The following is a 19,547-nucleotide window of genomic DNA, read 5'->3' as shown; positions in this document are numbered from 1 at the left end:
AAGAGTTAGCATTCATCCAATTGAGATGGTTTTTAACTCTGTGATGTTGCAGTGTTTATTTGACTTTGGGACCTGAAGCAGACTGAGTTTTAGACCCAGTTTACTCTGCGAGCCTCCTGACTGCGGTAACCGTAATGCTCCCGCAATCCATCTTCGTAGCTTACCAAAGTCATACTAAAACATGTTTTGATAGGTTTTGAGCACCGTGTACCACGTAAAATCGGTTTGAGGTCAGTAAGCGCAACCAGAATTATAAGTGCAGAGAATATAGTAATCATACAAAAGTAATATACCTAAAGAAATACTAACAGAACTTACTCTCCAAAATCATATAGATGATACAGGATCATAATTATTGATTTATGTCGGTTTTATTTTAATGTTGCAGCTTTAGATGGTTGGTACAACTTATATACTGCTGAGTCACTTTATCTATAATAATGTAGCATGACATAGTAATTAAATAAATGTCAGGGAGTACAATGTTTGAATTCAAAATACAGTAGAGCAGAAATAGAAAACTACCAAAAAAAAAAAAATACATCAATACGGTTCAAACATACAGTATGAATTATATATAAGTACTCAAGTACATGTACAACTTTACTTTGTGTCACTGGTGGTATTAACAGATTTACAGCACTCTGTGTAAGATATAGAAGAATAAGCTGTTTCCTACTTTCTCCACTCATCAGTCTGTAACTCAACCAAACCCATAACGTCTGTGTTCTCCACAGTCTGGTGGTTTTCTGTTTTCTCTGCTGTTTTGTTGAATGTCAAACTCAAACTAACCTCAGTGGCATTTCAATTAAGTTGTGATGTCACTGCTGAGCAGTGCAACAAATCAGGGTCAGTCAATTTAAACCTGACATGAGTTCAGACATTTGATGCTTTTTAGGCTTTGCTGTAATAATTATCATGCATGACATGATAATTATTACAGTAATTGATCACTGAAACCTAACGATGTGTCGTGTGTGTCGAAGCTCCAAAGCGTGTGTCGGGTAATCTCAGGTTGTTTTTGTGAAGCACGTATCGAGGCACACTTTGATTACGTATGCAGTGACGCTCGAGGCCTCGCGGGCAGTCCGTATCACGTGACTGATTCAGGAACTGGTTTTCTGGTGTGTGCCAGATTCGAAATCAAATGGGCAGAAAAACACAGCTGATTTCCCCATCACATTGTGTTGTTGAAGTTGATTACGTACGTGCTACATAGTTGAGCTTCTTCTTCAATGTAACCAGCAAGGAAGAGCTTTTTTTTAATATCTCATCTCTCCTAATAAAGTATGCACAGAGTAATAAATATCACAAATGATAAGAACCATAATATAAATAAACACCACAGATCCTATAATCTGATTTCTGTCTTTTAGTTTATTAAAAACTGAAGCACCACACACTAGTTTGTGTCATTATCCAGATGTAAATAAGCATGCCAAAACGTTGTCCTGATAGTTTCCACTTTCTTTTGTATCAGACATCTGATGGTGTTGACAAAATACCATACTTTCTCTCATAACACATGTTTTTCTGACAGAAGCCATCTTGTTTTTCATCATTTGCTTATGGCCTCAACAATCTACCTAAATGAGGCTGTTTTTACAAGAAAAAATAATCAAATCTTGGATTACATCGACTTGACGCACGATTTTAATCACTTAAAAAATATGTAAAAATAAATTTTCAATTGCATATTTTGATATAAGGTATTGACTTTAATACTTAGTGACGAGAGCCATGATGTTTAATTACTTTTAATTTTTTTTCTGTATTTTAATATTATCACACCTGCTTCAGGACAATGGATTTTTAAGGTACTGGTAATGTATTGTACCATTTAAAATAAATATATATTTATAAAAAATCATAGTTTTGTAGTATAAACATTGCCTTGGTTTGTCTTTTAGGCAGTTGGGTTAACACTTGTATGCATATTTTTAACCACAAAATTGGGTTTTATCTGCTGGACATGTTTTGTCCCTTATCTCAAGAATCACTGGTTTATTAAAAAGTGAAGCGCCACACAGTTTGTGTGATTATCCAGATGTACATAAGCATGATTACACAGTTACACAATCATACCAAAGCTCTGTCCTGATAGTTTCCACTTTCTCTTTTGTATCAGACATGCTGAGACAATATTCGTAATAAATAACCATGAAAACAATTTATTTATTCAGTTTAGAGGTTTACACATCCCATCATTACAATCAAAGAGCCTTTTTCACTTGAATCGTCCACTTGATGGCACAGTAGAGCAAATGAATCATCACAATGCTTTGAACCATGAGTCGACCAGTTGGATGGAAACCTTCAGTTCCTCACGAGGCTTCATCTTACCATCACTAGGAGTCATCATCTAATGACGCCTTCCCTACTTCAGTAGAATGCCAGGACCTAGAAAGGAAGAGGGGAGAGCTTAGTGCAGGACGAGCAAGCTAGGTAAGGAAGCAGTGTGTACAACAGTGTTTACGGCAGCTTGAAATAAGCTGCATTAATAAGGCCACAAGCATCACAGCTAAACCACTGTGTGTGCGTCGTGCTAGGTACCCCTGTAACACATCTCTTGCTAAACAGTTTTTGGACTAACTTGTGCTCTGCAGCCAGAGCTTTGTTAGACTGCTAACTGACATATTAACAGTTTTCTTTATATTGACGCAGAGCCAAAGGTAACACTATGAGTATCTTACATTATTATTATTTTGTCAACAGAGAGATTGTCTGAGGACTATGATGACATTACGCAGGTAACCACTGAACATCAGTTCTGAGCCTGTGCTCCATCAGTTAGATGGTGGCTCTCAGATCACTGTAATTGAATTACGTGTGCCACTATAATATATATAAATATATATACTATAATACCTGGTTGTTTGTGTAAACTTCGTACATAAATTTTATTTGTTCTGTCAGCTCACATTCTCTACATGTCAGTCTGAGGGAAAGCGCTGATCCTGATGTTGGTGTGTCAAATTTGTATTTCACCAGTTGACATCACATGCGTACCTTTAGAATGTGGTAGTAAACCCATACAAGGTCCTCTCTGCTGCCTCGTACTCGAATCAGAGTTTGATCGATGTCAAGTGATCTATTGATGTCAAATCACAAGATTTGATATATCAAAAATCCTTGTACATCGAATCAGAGTGTAATCGATGTCAAGTGATCTATTGATGTCAAATCACAAGATTTGATATATCAAAGATACTTGGATATCGAATCAGAGTTTGATTGATGACAAGTGATCTATTGATGTCAAATCACAAGATTTGATATATCAAAGATACTTGTACATCGAATCAGAGTTTGATCGATGACAAGTGATCTCCATCCATCCATTCGCTTCCGCTTATGCTTTTCAGGGTCGCGGGGGGCGCTGGAGCCTATCCCAGCTGTCATAGGGCGAGAGGCAGGGTACACCGTGGACAGGTCGCCACTCTGTCGCAGGGCTAAAACACAGGGACAGACAACCATTCACACTCCCATTCACACCTAGTGGCAATTTGGATTATCCAATTAACCTATCCCCACAAGCTGCATGTCTTTGGACGGTGGGAGGAAGCCGGAGTACCCGGAGGGAACCCACGCAAACTCCACACAGAAAGACCCCGGTCTGATGGTGGAATTGAACTCAGGACTTTCTTGCTGTGCGGCAACAGTGCTAACCACTATGCCACCGTGCTGCCCTATTGATGTCAAATCACAAGATTTGATATATCAAAGATCCTTGTACATCGAATCAGAGTTTGATCGATGTTTGATGTTTTAGAGATACTTTTGATTTTACATAACACTATTTAAAAATTTTAGTAATATCAATTTGATATAGATATTGTTATGTTATTATATGCTGTATGTGTTTTTACTTTTGTTGTCATCTTGCTAGGTCTCTCTAGGAAATGTGATTTGAATCTTAATGAGATTTTTACATGGATAAATAATGGTCTAATAATATAGTAAAGATTAATTATAAATTAACCTGAGTAGCGAAAGACCGCGGTAGGTTTGAAAATGATTTGTCGGGAGTCCGGTGTTCTCACCGGCTCTGGTGAGCCTTGAACCCCAAACACCAGCTATCGAGCTGGTGGGTAACAGAAGACGTCGGGGCGCTTTTGAAAATATGTGGTGTCTTGATAAACTGAGCAGATATTTGAGGTTTACACAGCTACATTCTCGCCTGAAAATATGTTAAACATTTATTTTGTGACCCAGAAAGAATAATAAGAGTAATATTAAAACTAACTAGCTGCCGCCATTGTTGTAAACTGAGCAGGGCCGCACTATGAATTCTGGGACACAGCTTCTTCTTCTTCGGGGTTTAACGGCAGCTGGCATCCTCGTACATGCAGTGCTGCCATCTTCTGTTTCAGTCCGTTATTACCCTCTTAAATCCTACTACTTATTCCTGCGTCTTTTGGGATCTTACGAAGCTTCAAACGACGCGTCGACTATTTAATTAGTTGTCAATGATTTTGATAGTCGACGTAATCGTGGCAGCCCTAATATCAACGCAGAGATTGTTCAGTAAACTTCATTTCCTACTTCATCAGTCAGAGGAGTAGGAAGTGGGGGATTATTTTTGTTCTTTTTTTTACAGATCAAAATAACAGCCACAAGAGCTGGTACAAGAAACAAAACAAAATATATCACTTTATATCTAATGACTCCATCCTCTGTGTCTCCTCCTGTCTGACCTGCAGGTGAGAAACAGGTGTAAGGTGTCAGCTGTCAGGTAGGTGATGAGTGAAGAACAGAACAGAATCCATTTCCTCTTCAAACTGCTGTCAGACATTATCTACTGCACTCTGATCACATCACTCAGACCAGCTGCTTTCTACAAAGTCTCATCAACAACATCTTTAGAAACAAACATCAAGTCTAATGAGCGTCTGAACTTCTTTAAGTTGCTTGAAGACATTTCACCTCTCAATCGAGAAGAGTGTCCCCCCAAAAGGGACATGGACCCCCTAATGATCCTCTACCTAATCACAATAGCTAAGGTGTAAAAACAGGTGTAGGTCACAATCAGCCAAGGTTTCAGGTGAGTTCATTGTGAAATCTAGCCCCATAAGACCCTAGTCCTATTATGAGAGGTCAAAAGGCCCAGGATGTGCGTAGGTGTTAAGGTGTCTGGGAAATGATCTCAAAACTGAATTATAGATGGCAGACAGTTGGTGACAGACAGTTTTTCACTATGGCTGAATGTTAAATTACTGTTTGAAGAGTTGAGTGAGAGATCTGATTTTTGTAGTTTTGTCCATTTTGGAAGTTTTTTGTTACTTTTCTAAGTGAATGCCATGCTTTTGGGACTTCTGAATTGATTTGAATTCCTTTTAGATTATTGAACGTGTTGCACAACACATATAATTAAATGTGTGTTGGAAATATTTGATTAACCTTGGATAATGTTTATTACTCTTATTGCTAAATTACTTTACTTTGATGGGACCCATGCAAATGGTTTTCTATAACATTATTTTTGAATGAAATTCATTATAAGAATCAAATGTTATGTCTTTGGTTATTGGTTTATTGGCTGTTATATAAAATATGACATTAATTATTTGACTTTTCTATTTATGGATTTATTTTTCAATTGTAATGGCAGTAGAACGCTGTTCCAATTTAACTGTGAATGCTAATTTATGTTTTTAACCTTGATTAAGTCAGAGTTTTTTCCCCATTATCAAACCCCTGATCAGCGCAGGATGGCGAGCCACCTGACCACCGCTGTATTGCGGTAGGACTGATAAATCTATATAAACTGATAAATGGACTTCAACTTCCTACCTGTTTGGAAACACGGCTTATTGCAGGTCAACTAAACTGAACTGACTAAACCTTGTTCAACTTCCTCTTGGGACTAAATTAGTTGTTTTGTATTATTATTATTGTTATTATTATTATTATTATTATTGTTATTATTATCACTATCATTGTGTTTTTTTATAATATATATGCTGTTGGGAATAAATAATTTTTCAGTGTCTCAACAATGCTATGCTTATTTATTAATAAGTGTTATGAAGTTATATAGTGTAGTATTAAGTCGACACAGCCCTGAAAAATAAAGGCATTAGACCATGTGTCCTTGGGGAGTAGAAAGCTGCAGGCTCTTGCTCACGCTTGCCTGGGAAAATTAGACAAGAGGGGACTGTCTCTAGTGGAAAGTTACTGAGACACTGTTGTTTAGACTAGAATGAGAGAGCTTCTGTAATAAAACTGTCAGGGGCACACCACCAATTTGAGATCTGCGGCAACGTGTCATGCAGGACGCATCTCCCTTCTAGAAGTAATAAAGTTTTGAATGTTCTACTGAGCAGTGTTTTGTCTTCCATCGGATGCCTCTGAGGAATCAAAAGAACTCGGTGAAGTGTTGATATTTACAATGTATATATATTTTTCTTTTGTTTATCTGTTTATAAATTTCATCTCACCATAAGATACATAATACATGTATATTTGAGCTCTACTTCTGTTGTTTGTATTTTATCCGCACACTCAGGCTCCGTAGTCGAAGCACTTCTGACTAGCTTATTATCAAGCTGCAGTCAGGCACCCTGATCCTTTACTGCGTTACATTGTGCCATGCGTTTATGAAGTGGCTGTTTGGTCTCTCCAATTTAGAGGTCTGAGCATTCCTCATTACATTAAAGTATACACTAGGATTTTAAGTTTGTGATTAGGAGTTCTGTCTTTGGGAAGAACCAGTTTTTTTCTGGGTGTGTTGCTGGGTCTGAGGTACACTGGGATGTTCTCCCATCGGGCTTAAGTCTGGGACTCTCCGCCATTTGAACCTAGAACTGAAGAAGCTTCTTGGATGAGAGGTGAAACATCTTTAAGCAACGTAAAGAAGTCCAGATGCTTTTCTTTCCAAGCTCCTTAGATTACGATGACCTGGATGACTGAAAACCTTCACAGACAAACAAACATCAACAAACAGGAAGCAGCTTCACCTCTGATCACACACACACTCAACTCTACTCACTCACCTGAAGGAACAACTCTCAGGTTGACAACAGTGATGAGGTCACTATCCAGTTTTGCTCTCCTTCTGTGTTTTGCTCCCTTCATGAAGACGCAACACATGTATGTTCCAGTGTCATTAATTGTCACATTGTTCAGAATCAAAGACACGTCTCCATCCTTCATCTTTCGGTCCTGCAGATCCACTCGGTTCTTAAAAGATGGATGCTGGTCATCTGGAATAAACTTCTGGTCCTGGTAAAAGAAGACATGTTCTGCCCCCAGATCAGTTCTGCTCCACTCTATAACCACGCTGCGATCGCTGTTGAGGTTTGAAACTTGACATGGCAGAATGACTGTCTGTCCAGCTGTCGTGTTTATCTGGACTGAAGGACAGGAAACACCACAGAGCAGAGAGGTTAAAAACATAATAGAAAACATCAGCAACTAGGAAGCAGCTCGTTTTTTGATCAAAAACAATTGTAATAACTCACCAAGAGGAAGAATATTTAGCTCTATGGTACAGGTGTGCTCTGTTGCTCTCTCCCTCTGGTTTGCTCCTCGCATGACGACATGGCATTCATATGTTCCACTATCAGCAGGCGTCACATTGTTCAGAATCAAAGACACGTCTCCATCCTTCTTCTGCCTGTCCTGAAGATCCACCCGATTCTTAAAAAACGGATGCTGATGATCTGGAACAAAGTGCCCATCCTGGAACAACAAGGCATAACCTGCCCCCAAATCAGATCTGATCCACTCTACAACTATGATGGGCTTCTGATTGTTGTGAGCTCGACATGGCAGAGTGATGTTCTGTCCAGACTCAGCTGTGATGTTTATCTTGTCTGAAAGAAGAAATAAAAGATAGCTAAAGTAAGAGAGAGAGAAAACAGAGATAAAGCTAATGGTATCTATTTAAAAAAATCCAATGTTGCCTTGTTCTTGAGTTACCGCACTCACAAGATTTTTGGAAAACTTGACTTCTGACCAAGGTCTGGTCAAACTTATCGTCATTCTCACATTCACATACTTCGTTCTCCAGGCCGCTGCCCACCTGCCTAACCAGTTGACAACAATACCCCATCAGCCTTTTAAAGCTGAGGTATCAGTTTGAAAGTCCTCTTTCTCAAGTTATCTTACTCACAAGGCTTGGTGTCCCCACCAGCTGCCTTTACCAAAGTTAAAACAGATAAACCCACCCACCCTCAGACCCCACATTGTGAGATGTGCACAAAGGTAAAGTTTATGCAGACTAGAAATAAGGAGCCTGATGTAAGAGTATAGGTAATGATCATTCCAGTGCAGTGTTTGTGTATTATCTCGAAAGTAAGAGTGACAAGGTGCAAGCAACACAAAAGTTTCTGGCTGATACAGCCACGTATGGGCAGATTAAATATATCAGATCAGAACAGACTTTATGGGGAAAACTTATCAGACTCTTCTTAGCAAAACTGGGATCAGACATGAGACCTAAGAACCACACACAAAAGAGTACTGCTAAGTAGGGATGGGTATTGATAAGATTTTCACGATTCCGATTCCATTTTTGATTCTGTTTAACGATTCGATTCTTTATCGATTCTTTTTAAAAAACATGAGAACACTAAGGTCGATTAGCTTAGAACTTTGTTTTATATCTTCTCTTTGAACAAAATAGAAATTTAGGAGTAACATGGCCTTACAAACCCAGCAGTGAGATCTTAAGAGATCCAGCCCACGGCTCTTCAATGGGGTGTCACAGGGTCCCCAGGAAAAAAATATATAAATGTAAAATAATAAAATAAATATTCTTCTGTAGCAATAACAAAGTATAACATAAATTATTCTGTAGCAATTACACAAGAATATCCAGTAATGTCCCTGCCTACAATTAAACACATTCACTTACTGAAAATCATCTGCTGCGGCAAATGGGTGCAAACCTTTGACCACAAACTTAGTCACTGCTCGGTGACATTCGTCTATCCTGGCCTGAAAGGAGAGGCTACCGGTAGACTGCAGTGAGAACTGCCAGCATCTGAGCCAGCCAGACTCTGTCTCTCTCATCATGGTCACCTAAATGCACAGTAATAGCAGGTTTTGTAATAAGGCAGATCGCTCTAACATAATATGCACTGTTAGTTGATTATTTACCTGCCGCATTAACGGGAGAGGACGTGCAAACGTTACCGCTGCTGCTGGGTTGAGATTCACGAGTCCGGAGCGGAATTAAAAACACGACATTCATTTAAGGTCATCGTGTGTTTTGTGAGCAAATGCTTTTGCATATTCGTAGTGTTTCCTACCTTTAATGAAATATCTACTTTGCAAGTATTGTAAGTTGCCCTGTTGAGTATTGCAGCATCGACAGCGATCAACTCGAAGGAAAATGACGACGGAGGCAAAAATGTCCTTAATATTTTGGGAACTTTATTCCTCATTAACACGCGGCAAAACTTTTCTCATGGGTGCCGTATCTATTTCTCTTCTTCTTCTGTTTTAGGAACGTACAATGAAACAGTGCCTCCTTGTGGTGAGCACTAAAACACTGTCTCTGTTAAACCACAGTAACCATAATGCAGTTAAACAATGTACAACATGAGTACACACAACGAATATCTTAACACCCCCTCTTGTACTCAGGTTGCTGGAATCTAAAGAAAAGTTTTACAATGAACGATAAACAGTCGTACAATCTCTACCATACTTCCTTTTCCCTTTTTTTTTTTTTCCTTTTTAAGCACCAAACATAATGTCAGCAAACTTAGCAAGTTTTAGCTTGGAAACAGGTTTGGTCATAACATCTGCCACCATTTCTTCAGTGGCGCAATATAACAGACACATTTTTCCTTAATTTACAATGGACCTTACAAAATGATATTTAATGTCCACGTGTTTGCACCTCTGTCGGCTCACAGGGTTTTTAGCCAGGGCAATTGTTCCCTGGTTGTCCTCGTACACTATTGTTTGAGTGTAGCTGTAGTCATCTATACCTTTCAAAAGCTGTTCTAAATATATACACTCTTGCATTGTGGAAGCCAGAGCCATATACTCTGCTTCACAGGTAGAGAGCGCCACAGTGGGCTGTTTCTTGGTCTTCCATGAAACTAAAGAACTGTTGTTACATAGACGTACACAGTAACCAGTAGTGCTGCGTCTGTCGGCAGTGTCACCTGCCCAGTCAGCATCACTGTAGGCCACTAGACCCAAATTTTCATCTGTGTTTCTTCTAAAACACAACTTCTTATCTTTGGACCCTTTGAGATATCTCAACACATGTTTCACAGTTCCCCACTGTTCTTCTGTAGGCTCATGGAAATGTTGCGATAACTTGCTTACCACAAAACTCAGGTCAGGACGGGTACCTGATGCAAGGTATATAAGACTGCCTACAGCCTCTCTATACATCCTCACATCTCTTATCTTAGTAGCACCTTCTGTGTAACACAACTTCTGATCACAGGGAGTTCCTCTGGGTTTACAGTTCTGCATGTTAAACCTCATCAGTATCTTGTTGACATAGGTTTCTTGTGACATTGTTACACATCCATCAGACTGAGTGAAATCAATACCCAGAAAATGCTTAAGTCTGCCCAAGTCTTTCATCTTAAATTTGACTGAAAGCATTTCTTTCGCATCCTTCATTACCTTTTCATTGCCAGCAGCAATTATCAGGTCGTCCACCCAGATGATCATAATCACCTTACCATCTTTTGTCTCTTTGGTATAAACACAGTGGTCTGCTGGGTTTTGCCTGAAACTGTTCGCTGTTAGGTATTCATGCAAGATCCTATTCCAGTTACGACCAGATTGTTTTAACCCATACAAGGATTTTTGTAATCTACAGACTAGCCCTTCTCCCTCTTCATAACCTTCTGGCTGATCAATGTAGATTTCATAATCAGTGGGAGCGTGTAAATATGCTGTCTTCACATCCATTTGATGGAGTAACAGGCTCTCCTGCGCTGCTTTCTGTAACAAAACTCTTATGCTGGGTAAGTTGGCTGTTGGTGAGAATGTCTCTCCATAATCTATCCCCAACTGTTGGCTGTAACCTTTGGCTACGAACCTTGCCTTGTATCTGTCGTTTCCCTCAATGTCACTCTTAACGGAATAAACCCACTTCCCCCCTACAGTTTTCTTTCCCTTTGGCAAAGTGGTTAGGGTAAACTTAGGATAAAAGTTTATCTGTGGTGATTTTAATATTGACCTGTTGAATCCAAAAAAGCATAAAATGACCGACGAATTCCTAAACACTATGTACAGTTTGAGTTTACATCCTAAAATAACCAGGCCTAGCAGAATTACACCACATTGTGCCACCTTACTTGACAATATTTTCACTAACAATATGGAAAACAACATTGTGAGCGGAATATTAATTAATGACATCAGTGATCACCTACCAGTTTTTGCAGTTTATGACACTAATTATAAGAAAAATCAGCATGAAGAACAACTGAGATACAGACGTGTAAGAACAGAAGAAACTATGACTGCATTTAAGAACGATCTATTAAATCAGGACTGGGACAAGGTGTACAAAGAAGCTGATATTGATATTGCATATGGCATATTTTTAAGAATATTCATGGAGTTGTACGATAAAAACTGTCCAACAATAAAATACAACAGAAAGCACAAATATTCAGATAGACCATGGATCACTAAGGGTTTACAAAATGCATGTAAAAAGAAAAATACACTCTATAGGGAATACCTAAAACAAAGAACAAAAGAAGCTGAAAATAAATATAAAAAATACAAAAATAAGTTGACCAATATTATACGTGTATGTAGAAAGGAGTATTATAGTAAAATATTGAACAACAATAAACATAATATGAAAGGAATATGGGATGTTTTAAACGGTATCATTAAAAATAATTCTGGACAACAAAGTTATCCACAATACTTTATCGATAATGGCAATATTATGGAAAACACTGCTGATAAGGTCAACAGCTTTAATCATTATTTTGTAAATATTGGACCAAAACTGGCAGAACAAATTCCTGAGTCACTGCCATCAGTAGAATGTAGTGAAAACCTGATTGATAGGAACCCTAACTCAATGTTCCTCACATCAGTGGAGGAAAAAGAAATAATTGACATTGTACACATGTGTAAATATAAAACATCCACTGATTGTAATGATATTGACATGAAAATCGTCAAGAAGGTCATTGAAGGAATTGTAGGACCTCTAACATATATTTGCAACTTATCATTTCAGACGGGAAAAGTGCCAAACAAAATGAAAATAGCTAAAGTTGTGCCGCTGTATAAAACCGGGGATAGACGCCACTTCACAAATTACAGGCCTGTTTCTTTACTACCACAATTCTCCAAAATCCTAGAAAACCTGTTTAATAAACGATTAGACAAATTCTTAGATAAATATAAATTACTCTCTGACAGTCAATATGGATTCAGATCAAAAAGATCAACATCTCTGGCATTAATCGAATCAATTGAGGAGATTACGAATGCTATAGATCAGAAACAGTATGCAGCTGGAGTATTTCTGGATCTCAAGAAAGCATTCGACACAATCAATCATGACATATTAATTAATAAACTGGAACGGTATGGGATTAGGGGGGTTGTACTGCAATGGGTGAAAAATTATTTAAGTGACCGGAAACAATTTGTGAAGCTGGGTGTCCATTCCTCATCATGCTTGGACATTGCTTGTGGTGTTCCACAAGGCTCTGTACTGGGTCCAAAATTATTTATTATTTATATAAATGATATTTGTAAGGCATCTGATATATTAAAATTAGTATTATTTGCAGATGACACAAATATTTTTTGTTCTGGGGGGAATCTAAAGGAGCTGCTGGATACAATTACTTCAGAAATGTGCAAAATTAAAAAATGGTTTAACAGGAACAAACTATCGCTAAATCTAAGTAAAACTAAAATTATCTTATTTGGGAATTCCCTTAGAAATGCACAAGTGCAGATTCATGTAGATGGTGTGGAAATTGAAAGAGTACTTGAACATAAGTTTCTTGGTGTGATTATAGATGATAAATTAAACTGGAAGTTTCATATAAATCATATACATAACAAAATTTCAAGAAGTGTCTCAATCTTGAGTAAAGTAAAACACATTCTGGACCACAAATCACTCCACATTCTCTATTGTTCCCTGATTGCACCGTATTTGAATTACTGTGCAGAGGTTTGGGGCAATACTTACAAATGTTCGCTATCATCAATCTTTATATTACAAAAAAGGGCCATAAGGATAATCCATAAAACTGGTTACAGAGATCATACAAATCCACTATTCTTAAAATCAAAAATTCTAAAATTCACAGATCTGGTTCATTTTCTCACAGCACAAATTATATATAAAGCAATAAATAACCTGCTTCCTGACAATATTCTAAAAATGTTTTCTAAAAGGGAACGGGGATACAATTTGAGGGGGGAATTAAATTTAAAACATCCTCGTATCCATACAACATTAAAAAGTTTTTGCGTCTCTGTGTGTGGAGTGAAGCTGTGGAACAGACTAAGTAAAGATATGAAGCAATGTCCAAGCATGGCGCAGTTTAAAAAGCGGTTTAAGGATATGGTTTTTACAGGGTACAGGGAAAAGGTAGAGATTTGATAGGGTGTTCTTGTCTAATATTTTCATGTGTGTGCGCATGCACGGGTTTGTTGGTATGGGTATATATGTATGTGTATATGTATGTATGTATATATATATATGTAATTGTAGGTTGTGTATCCTTCAGGTGTTAATGGGGTTATTGAAAATGTGTATATGTGCGTATGTGTGTATATACGTAGGTATGGATAGATAGAAACATATATGTGTATATATTAAAAAAAAAAAAAAAAAAAATTACACATAACATATAATGTAATTACAAGGAGGTATTTCTGTAGTCTATTGATACTAGATAGTGGAAAAGGGGTGGGATTAAATAAGCTTATGCTTCTTCCTGCTCCTTTTTGAACATGGACGTTATTTGGAGTTGTGGTTGCTCGTTTTCCTTTTGTTTGCTTTGTTCATTTGTCTCTTTTAATTCTATTTTTTTTTTATACTTTTTCAACATGTTCAAAATAAAGATTCAATCAATCAAAAAAAAAGTGTCATTTTCCCGTAACGAGTGAATTTCTTCATCCATGGCTTTGATCCAGTTCTTTGAGTTAGCTGATTCTATGGCTTCCTTAAATGTGTCTGCACACTTTTGCTCGGTGGCCTTTTAGTCCACACTTGAAACACACAATGTCCACATCGCTCTTGTATCTGCATTGTGCGCTGGATCTTGTGTGCTCACGCCCGGTTCTTCCTCCTGTTTTCATTACGTTGTCGCTACACTCGGATGCGCTTGACTTTTCAGTGTCTTCGAAACTCCGTAGCTTTGTTTTGAACTCAGCAAATGTCATATCGTCTTTATCGTGAGTAACGTGTATTGCAAATGGCTTAAAACTTTCAGGTAGACCTTTTAAAACCATAGCAATCAATAATCCATCACCTAAAGTCTCACCCGCATTGCGCAGTGCTGTAATGGCGGCCTCTGCTCTGATGACATAGTCTGTGACAGTCTCTTCCCTCTTTTTCTGAAGCGATGATAGCGTGGTGTACAGGTTGATGATTCGGGGCTTCCCCTTTCCAGCGTAGTAGTCCCTCAATATTTCTAATCTTCTCCCATTATCAGGGGCATCTCTCATAATCAGTGAGAGGCTTTTATCGTCCAAAAATTGGATTAACTCAGCGTAAGCGTCAGCGTTCTTCTTACCGTCTGCTGCTACTTCAGCCTCACTGTTCGGTTCCTTCAGAACAGTGGCTTTTAATCCCAACAAGTGCAAATATCCTAGCACCTTAGTTTCCCAAAGTTCATATCTGGTCTCATCTCCGTCAAACATGAGTCGAGGCAGCCTGCTTGCTCCTCGTTGATCCATGTTGCTATTTAGCCGTTAGCCCGCTATCCGTTGTGGCTCCGGATCTTCATGAGAAAAAACTCTTCTTCGAGTCGGCCCTGGGCCCATAATCTGTTGAGTATTGCAGCATCGACAGCGATCAACTCGAAGGAAAATGACGACGGAGGCAAAAATGTCCTTAATATTTTGGGAACTTTATTCCTCATTAACACGCGGCAAAACTTTTCTCATGGGTGCCGTATCTATTTCTCTTCTTCTTCTGTTTTAGGAACGTACAATGAAACAGTGCCTCCTTGTGGTGAGCACTAAAACACTGTCTCTGTTAAACCACAGTAACCATAATGCAGTTAAACAATGTACAACATGAGTACACACAACGAATATCTTAACATGCCCTGTTGTCATCCGTTCTCGTAAAGTGTAACCAAAGTTTTGAGCGTTTGAGCCGCTTAGGCGCCGTGTTTCCTGCCAGGTAAATGACGCTCCGCAATGTGGTGACGTCATTCGGGGCGACTGGAATCGAGAAGGGAATAGTTTGCAAAAATGGCAAACAATTCCAAGGAAATGAAACAGTGGGAACAAGAACCGGTTTTCGATACCCATCCCTACTGCTAAGCAAAACTGGCGTACAGTCTTTGACGTGGCCAGATGTATGCTAACAGAGAGAGAGTTACTTAAGGAGTTTGCATGTAGTACAAACAGCAGCTGTGGTGATTAACAGATGTTTTAACAAACTCACAAAACAGACATCGTATTTGATGCTGACAAGAAGAAAGCCAAACCTTTTCAAGATGCAAAAATTTGGAACAGCATATTATGTTTATAAACAGAACAAGAGAAAACTAGACTCAAGGTGTGCAAAGGGAATGTTAGCTGGAAATGACAAAAATATTTCAGCATTCTGGGTCTTTTATCCTAACAGTGGGAAAGTGCTCAGCCACAGACTTGTCATGTCTGTGATGAAAACAACTGTGGGAAGACAAACACAAACTGACATGATGCCATGTGATAAAGATGACTTAGATATAAAATAGGACTAAAAAGACGAAGTCAAAAGATGGGTGTAGACTTTGAAGAAACTTTCTCCCCCACTGCTTATCTGACCACTATCATGGTATCTATGCAAAGAGCAGTACAATTAAACATGGTTTTACATCAGATGGATGTTAAAACTGCCTATCTACGCACACCACTAAATTGTGAGACAAACATGAAACAACCAGAGAGCTAAAAGGTAGCTGAATGTGATGCAAATGAAAGGTTGAAATAGTAACTGTATGGGCTAAAACAATCAGGCAGAAGCTGGAATAAGATGTTACATGAACATAAGAGTGGGAACAACTTTGTGCTCCTCAATTTTATGGTTACACATGAACACCAAAGAATGAAAAGGTAATCTAGGCAGGAAATGTATGCAGGAAAATTCTAAATGAAAGAGTTAACTGAAACATTTTACTGGTATTGATTTTGACCAGAGAGATAACTATGTGAGGATGTCACAGAAAAAAGAAAAATATGTGGGGAAAAAAATCCTTGAAAGGTTTAATATGCAAGGTTACAAAGCTAGACCGACACCTTGTGAGCAAAAACTGAACTACACTGATGGTGTAGAAAAGATGAACGATTTCCAAAGGTACAGAGAGGCTGTCTGATCAGTGCTGCAGTAAAACCAGAGTTCTGAGCACATAGTGATACAGATTGTGGGGCTGATGTAACAGACAGAATGACACAGCAGAACTGGTTACTGTATAGGCCTGACTGTGAATGATCATTTAATGTAATAGAAAACTAAAAAGCAAACCACTGTTGCATTATCAAGCTGTGAAGCTGAGTACATGGCCTTAGCTACAACTGTACAAGAGAGTATGTACTCATACAGCTGTTCGAAGGTATCGATGGACCTATGCACCACCTAAGGTTTATGAAGACAACCAGGGTGTGATAGCATTGGCAATGAATCCTTTAACCGGACAGAGATGCAAGCATAGTGACATAAACTATCACTTTATAAGGTCAACTGTAAATGAAAGGAAAATTATTTTGGATAGCTGTCCGATGGGATGGTAAAAGATGTGATGACAAAACCTGCTACAAAAGTTAAGTTGTTTAAATTTGAATGGTTCATGTTCATACCATGCATAAAAAAGTTTTGTATGATACTGGGTGAGAAACCTCCTGTTTTTAGGAGAATGACAAAGTGAGAGCAAGTGGAGGTGTTAGATAAAAATATGCTCTAAACTGTAAGAAGGTCATCTTTCTTTAGTATTTTCTAGACACAGACAATGTTTGAGCTGATGTAGAGAGCATATAGAGGAAAATGGAAACAGCCAATAAAATTATTGTTTGGCATGTGACGTGCATGTGGCTGTCAATACAGTTAATAAAGTCTCTCTCTCTCTCTCTCTCTCTTTCTTGGAGCGACGTTAAGTCTAAAAATGGCGGAAGGCTGTTGTGTGTTTATTCCTCCGTAATAAACCTCGACGCAGTCTCGATATTTACACCAGAATTCCTGCGCATTTCTCCTTCGCTAACACTTTCAAATAAGAAAATATGAATGCTGCAGAAAATCGTTAATGTGGTGATTTATCGCACAAAGCGGTAAAACAAAGATTTTAATTACAGTTAATTATTTTATCACTGAGCGCGCTTCAGTGCTGCTGTGAAGGTGGCGGCAGCACATCAGCGCTCTGAAACCATTTAAACATAAAAGCTGACTGTCCCACCGCCAAACGTGGAAATCACTCGTTTGCAGAACAAAGTCAGTTGAATGTGACTGATTGAACACATATGTGTGTGTTCTGCGTTCTTGTAACTGCGACAGCAGTAGAGTAAGGGCGTTTCCACACCTAAAGCTCGTTTACTCTGGTCCCAATCCCAGTTTCTAAACTGGTGGTTTGGTTTGTTTTCACACAGAAAAATCAAAGTGAACTCCAAACAAAATGCTTCACTACAAACAACGTGAACATGTCTGCAAAAGGTTCCGTCAGAACAACATTTAAATGAGATTAGATTAAACTGTCACTTACCATCGGAGCCTGAGGCGAGAGTCACAGAGAGTATGATCCACGGCACAAATCCTGCGCGGAAGATGTTACACATGTTCTCGGTGACATCTCTATAAACATCAAACAAAGTTTCCAAAGTTTATTCCAAATACAACTCCATGTTTCAGCTTCTGTTTTACAGCGTACCGGAGGATCAATACTAGGCTGCGTATTGATACCGAAACTTTAGACTTGTAAGTTCCTGCTCTGAACTTGATTTGGATGTTCGAAACTCAATTTTTAACGTCACTGATTTGAGCTAAATGTGTATTTTGTTATCAAAAGAGGACACAGAAGGAGACGAATACAATAAGAAGAAACTCCAGTGTAAAAAATACCTGATATAAGAACTATTTATCCTTCCGCTGAGACGCCTCCTCATGGGATCACCTCACGGCGCGCAGCGGAGTCTTACAAATGCTTATGTTCGAGTTGCGTCATTCTCTTTTTTTTTCCATTCCCGTTCAGTTTTCTGACTCTTTGGTGACTCACAGTTGTTGTTGTTTTGTTTCTTTCGTTTCGTGTTGTGGGAGGGGGGCTGTGTCAGGAAATTATTGATCAGTGAGCAGATTAGTGGTCAACATGCACGAAGCTTTTCAGCCTCAGTGGGAAGTTATTAAAGCAGAGAGGTGCAGTCGATTAAGCAGTATTCACACAACGTTTCCGCTCACTTCCTCTCAGCCAAACCGCTTTCAGCTACAGGAAGATGCAAGCTGTTTCCACGAATCTGCAACACGATCAACACAAGTCACGTTAAGATAAACATTAAACAAAGTCATTGGTAGTCATTCAGGTTCAAAAAGAAAAGTTTTGCTCTGTAATCTCAGAGGCATCATACTGTCAGTGAAGGCATCGCACAAGTACTGACATGTTTTCATTCATGTGGATTTACTGTCTGCGGCTTCCTGAGTTAATTCAGCCACTCACAATTTGTTTTAACAGTCAAAGAAGGCATCAAATTATTCCTTTATAGTTAGTTATCATTCTGTTTGAGCATTTGAACGCTTTCTGAAAGCTTTGTCAAACAGTCGAACCATTGCTTTCATGATAACCACAACAAAGACATCATGTCACAGAGGAAGAGGAGGAGGGCTTGAGTGACTTTGAACTGGTCAGTGTTGATTTGATATTACCGAGAGTGGCATGAAGAACACTGTCCTGTCCTCCCTGTGATGGAGGGAGATGACGTCGCTCTGCTTTGTAAATCAAAGACCACTCCCTCCAACATCACAGCTGCTTTTTATCAGTGATGGCCAAATGAGGCTTTCTGACGCATTGAAGCTTGTATTGAAAAACGGCTCATTACGCGAAGCTTTGCACAGTCCTCTCTGGTGACATCTGGTGGCCAAAAATATGACGAGCAGCTTGAATCTACAAAATAAAACGAACTGCTTCATTATGACTGCTCACTCTACAGAATGGAGTTCTGCTTGATATTGGGCCACCGCTGTGTTGCTTTGAACTTTGAAAAAAATCGTTGTCCATTTCTTTAATAAATAATTTTGCTCAGTAAATTTTCCTTGTTTAAACATGCGCCATGGTGTGGTTCTGTTTTACTTGTGACTTCTCGATGAAAAATACATATAACATACATATAATTCACTGGACAGCTGGACAAGTATGTTTATAAATATAATATTAGGCCAA

The 19,547-nt window shown here is 38.7% G+C and overlaps 1 protein-coding gene across 6 annotated transcripts; it reads right to left on the bottom strand.

Annotated features, from left to right (window-relative positions):
• Nucleotides 1-202: 202 nt before the first annotated feature.
• LOC147334240 (junctional adhesion molecule-like) lies at nt 203-18,542 on the bottom strand. 6 transcript variants are annotated; one of them, XR_015128407.1, is made up of 7 exons: nt 18,239-18,536; nt 17,883-17,971; nt 7,464-7,817; nt 6,996-7,355; nt 4,654-4,697; nt 3,010-3,091; nt 214-2,400 (listed from the first exon to the last, which is right to left on the bottom strand). XR_015128407.1 is itself a non-coding variant. In XM_086286588.1 (6 exons), the coding sequence occupies exons 1-6, from the start codon at nt 18,280-18,282 to the stop codon at nt 3,083-3,085; spliced, it is 900 nt and encodes a 299-aa protein (XP_086142714.1). In that variant the 5' UTR covers nt 18,283-18,536; the 3' UTR covers nt 210-3,082. The 6 variants fall into 6 exon arrangements, 4 of the variants coding, with proteins under 4 accessions (XP_086142712.1, XP_086142714.1, XP_086142713.1 ...); XR_015128406.1 differs by having other exon boundaries at nt 204-2,400; nt 3,010-4,697; nt 18,239-18,542; XM_086286588.1 differs by having other exon boundaries at nt 210-3,091.
• Between the last annotated feature and the right edge of the window lie 1,005 nt (nt 18,543-19,547).

This window comes from Aulonocara sp. 'chitande type north' Nkhata Bay, linkage group LG3, assembly GCF_057382095.1.
Source record: "Aulonocara sp. 'chitande type north' Nkhata Bay isolate Kocher_YH1m ecotype deep benthic linkage group LG3, A_spYH_male_GT1.1, whole genome shotgun sequence".
Lineage (NCBI taxonomy): Eukaryota > Metazoa > Chordata > Actinopteri > Cichliformes > Cichlidae > Aulonocara > Aulonocara sp. 'chitande type north' Nkhata Bay.
Note: the sequence above shows the minus strand (reverse complement) of the source record. Positions and strands in the feature narration are given on the sequence as shown.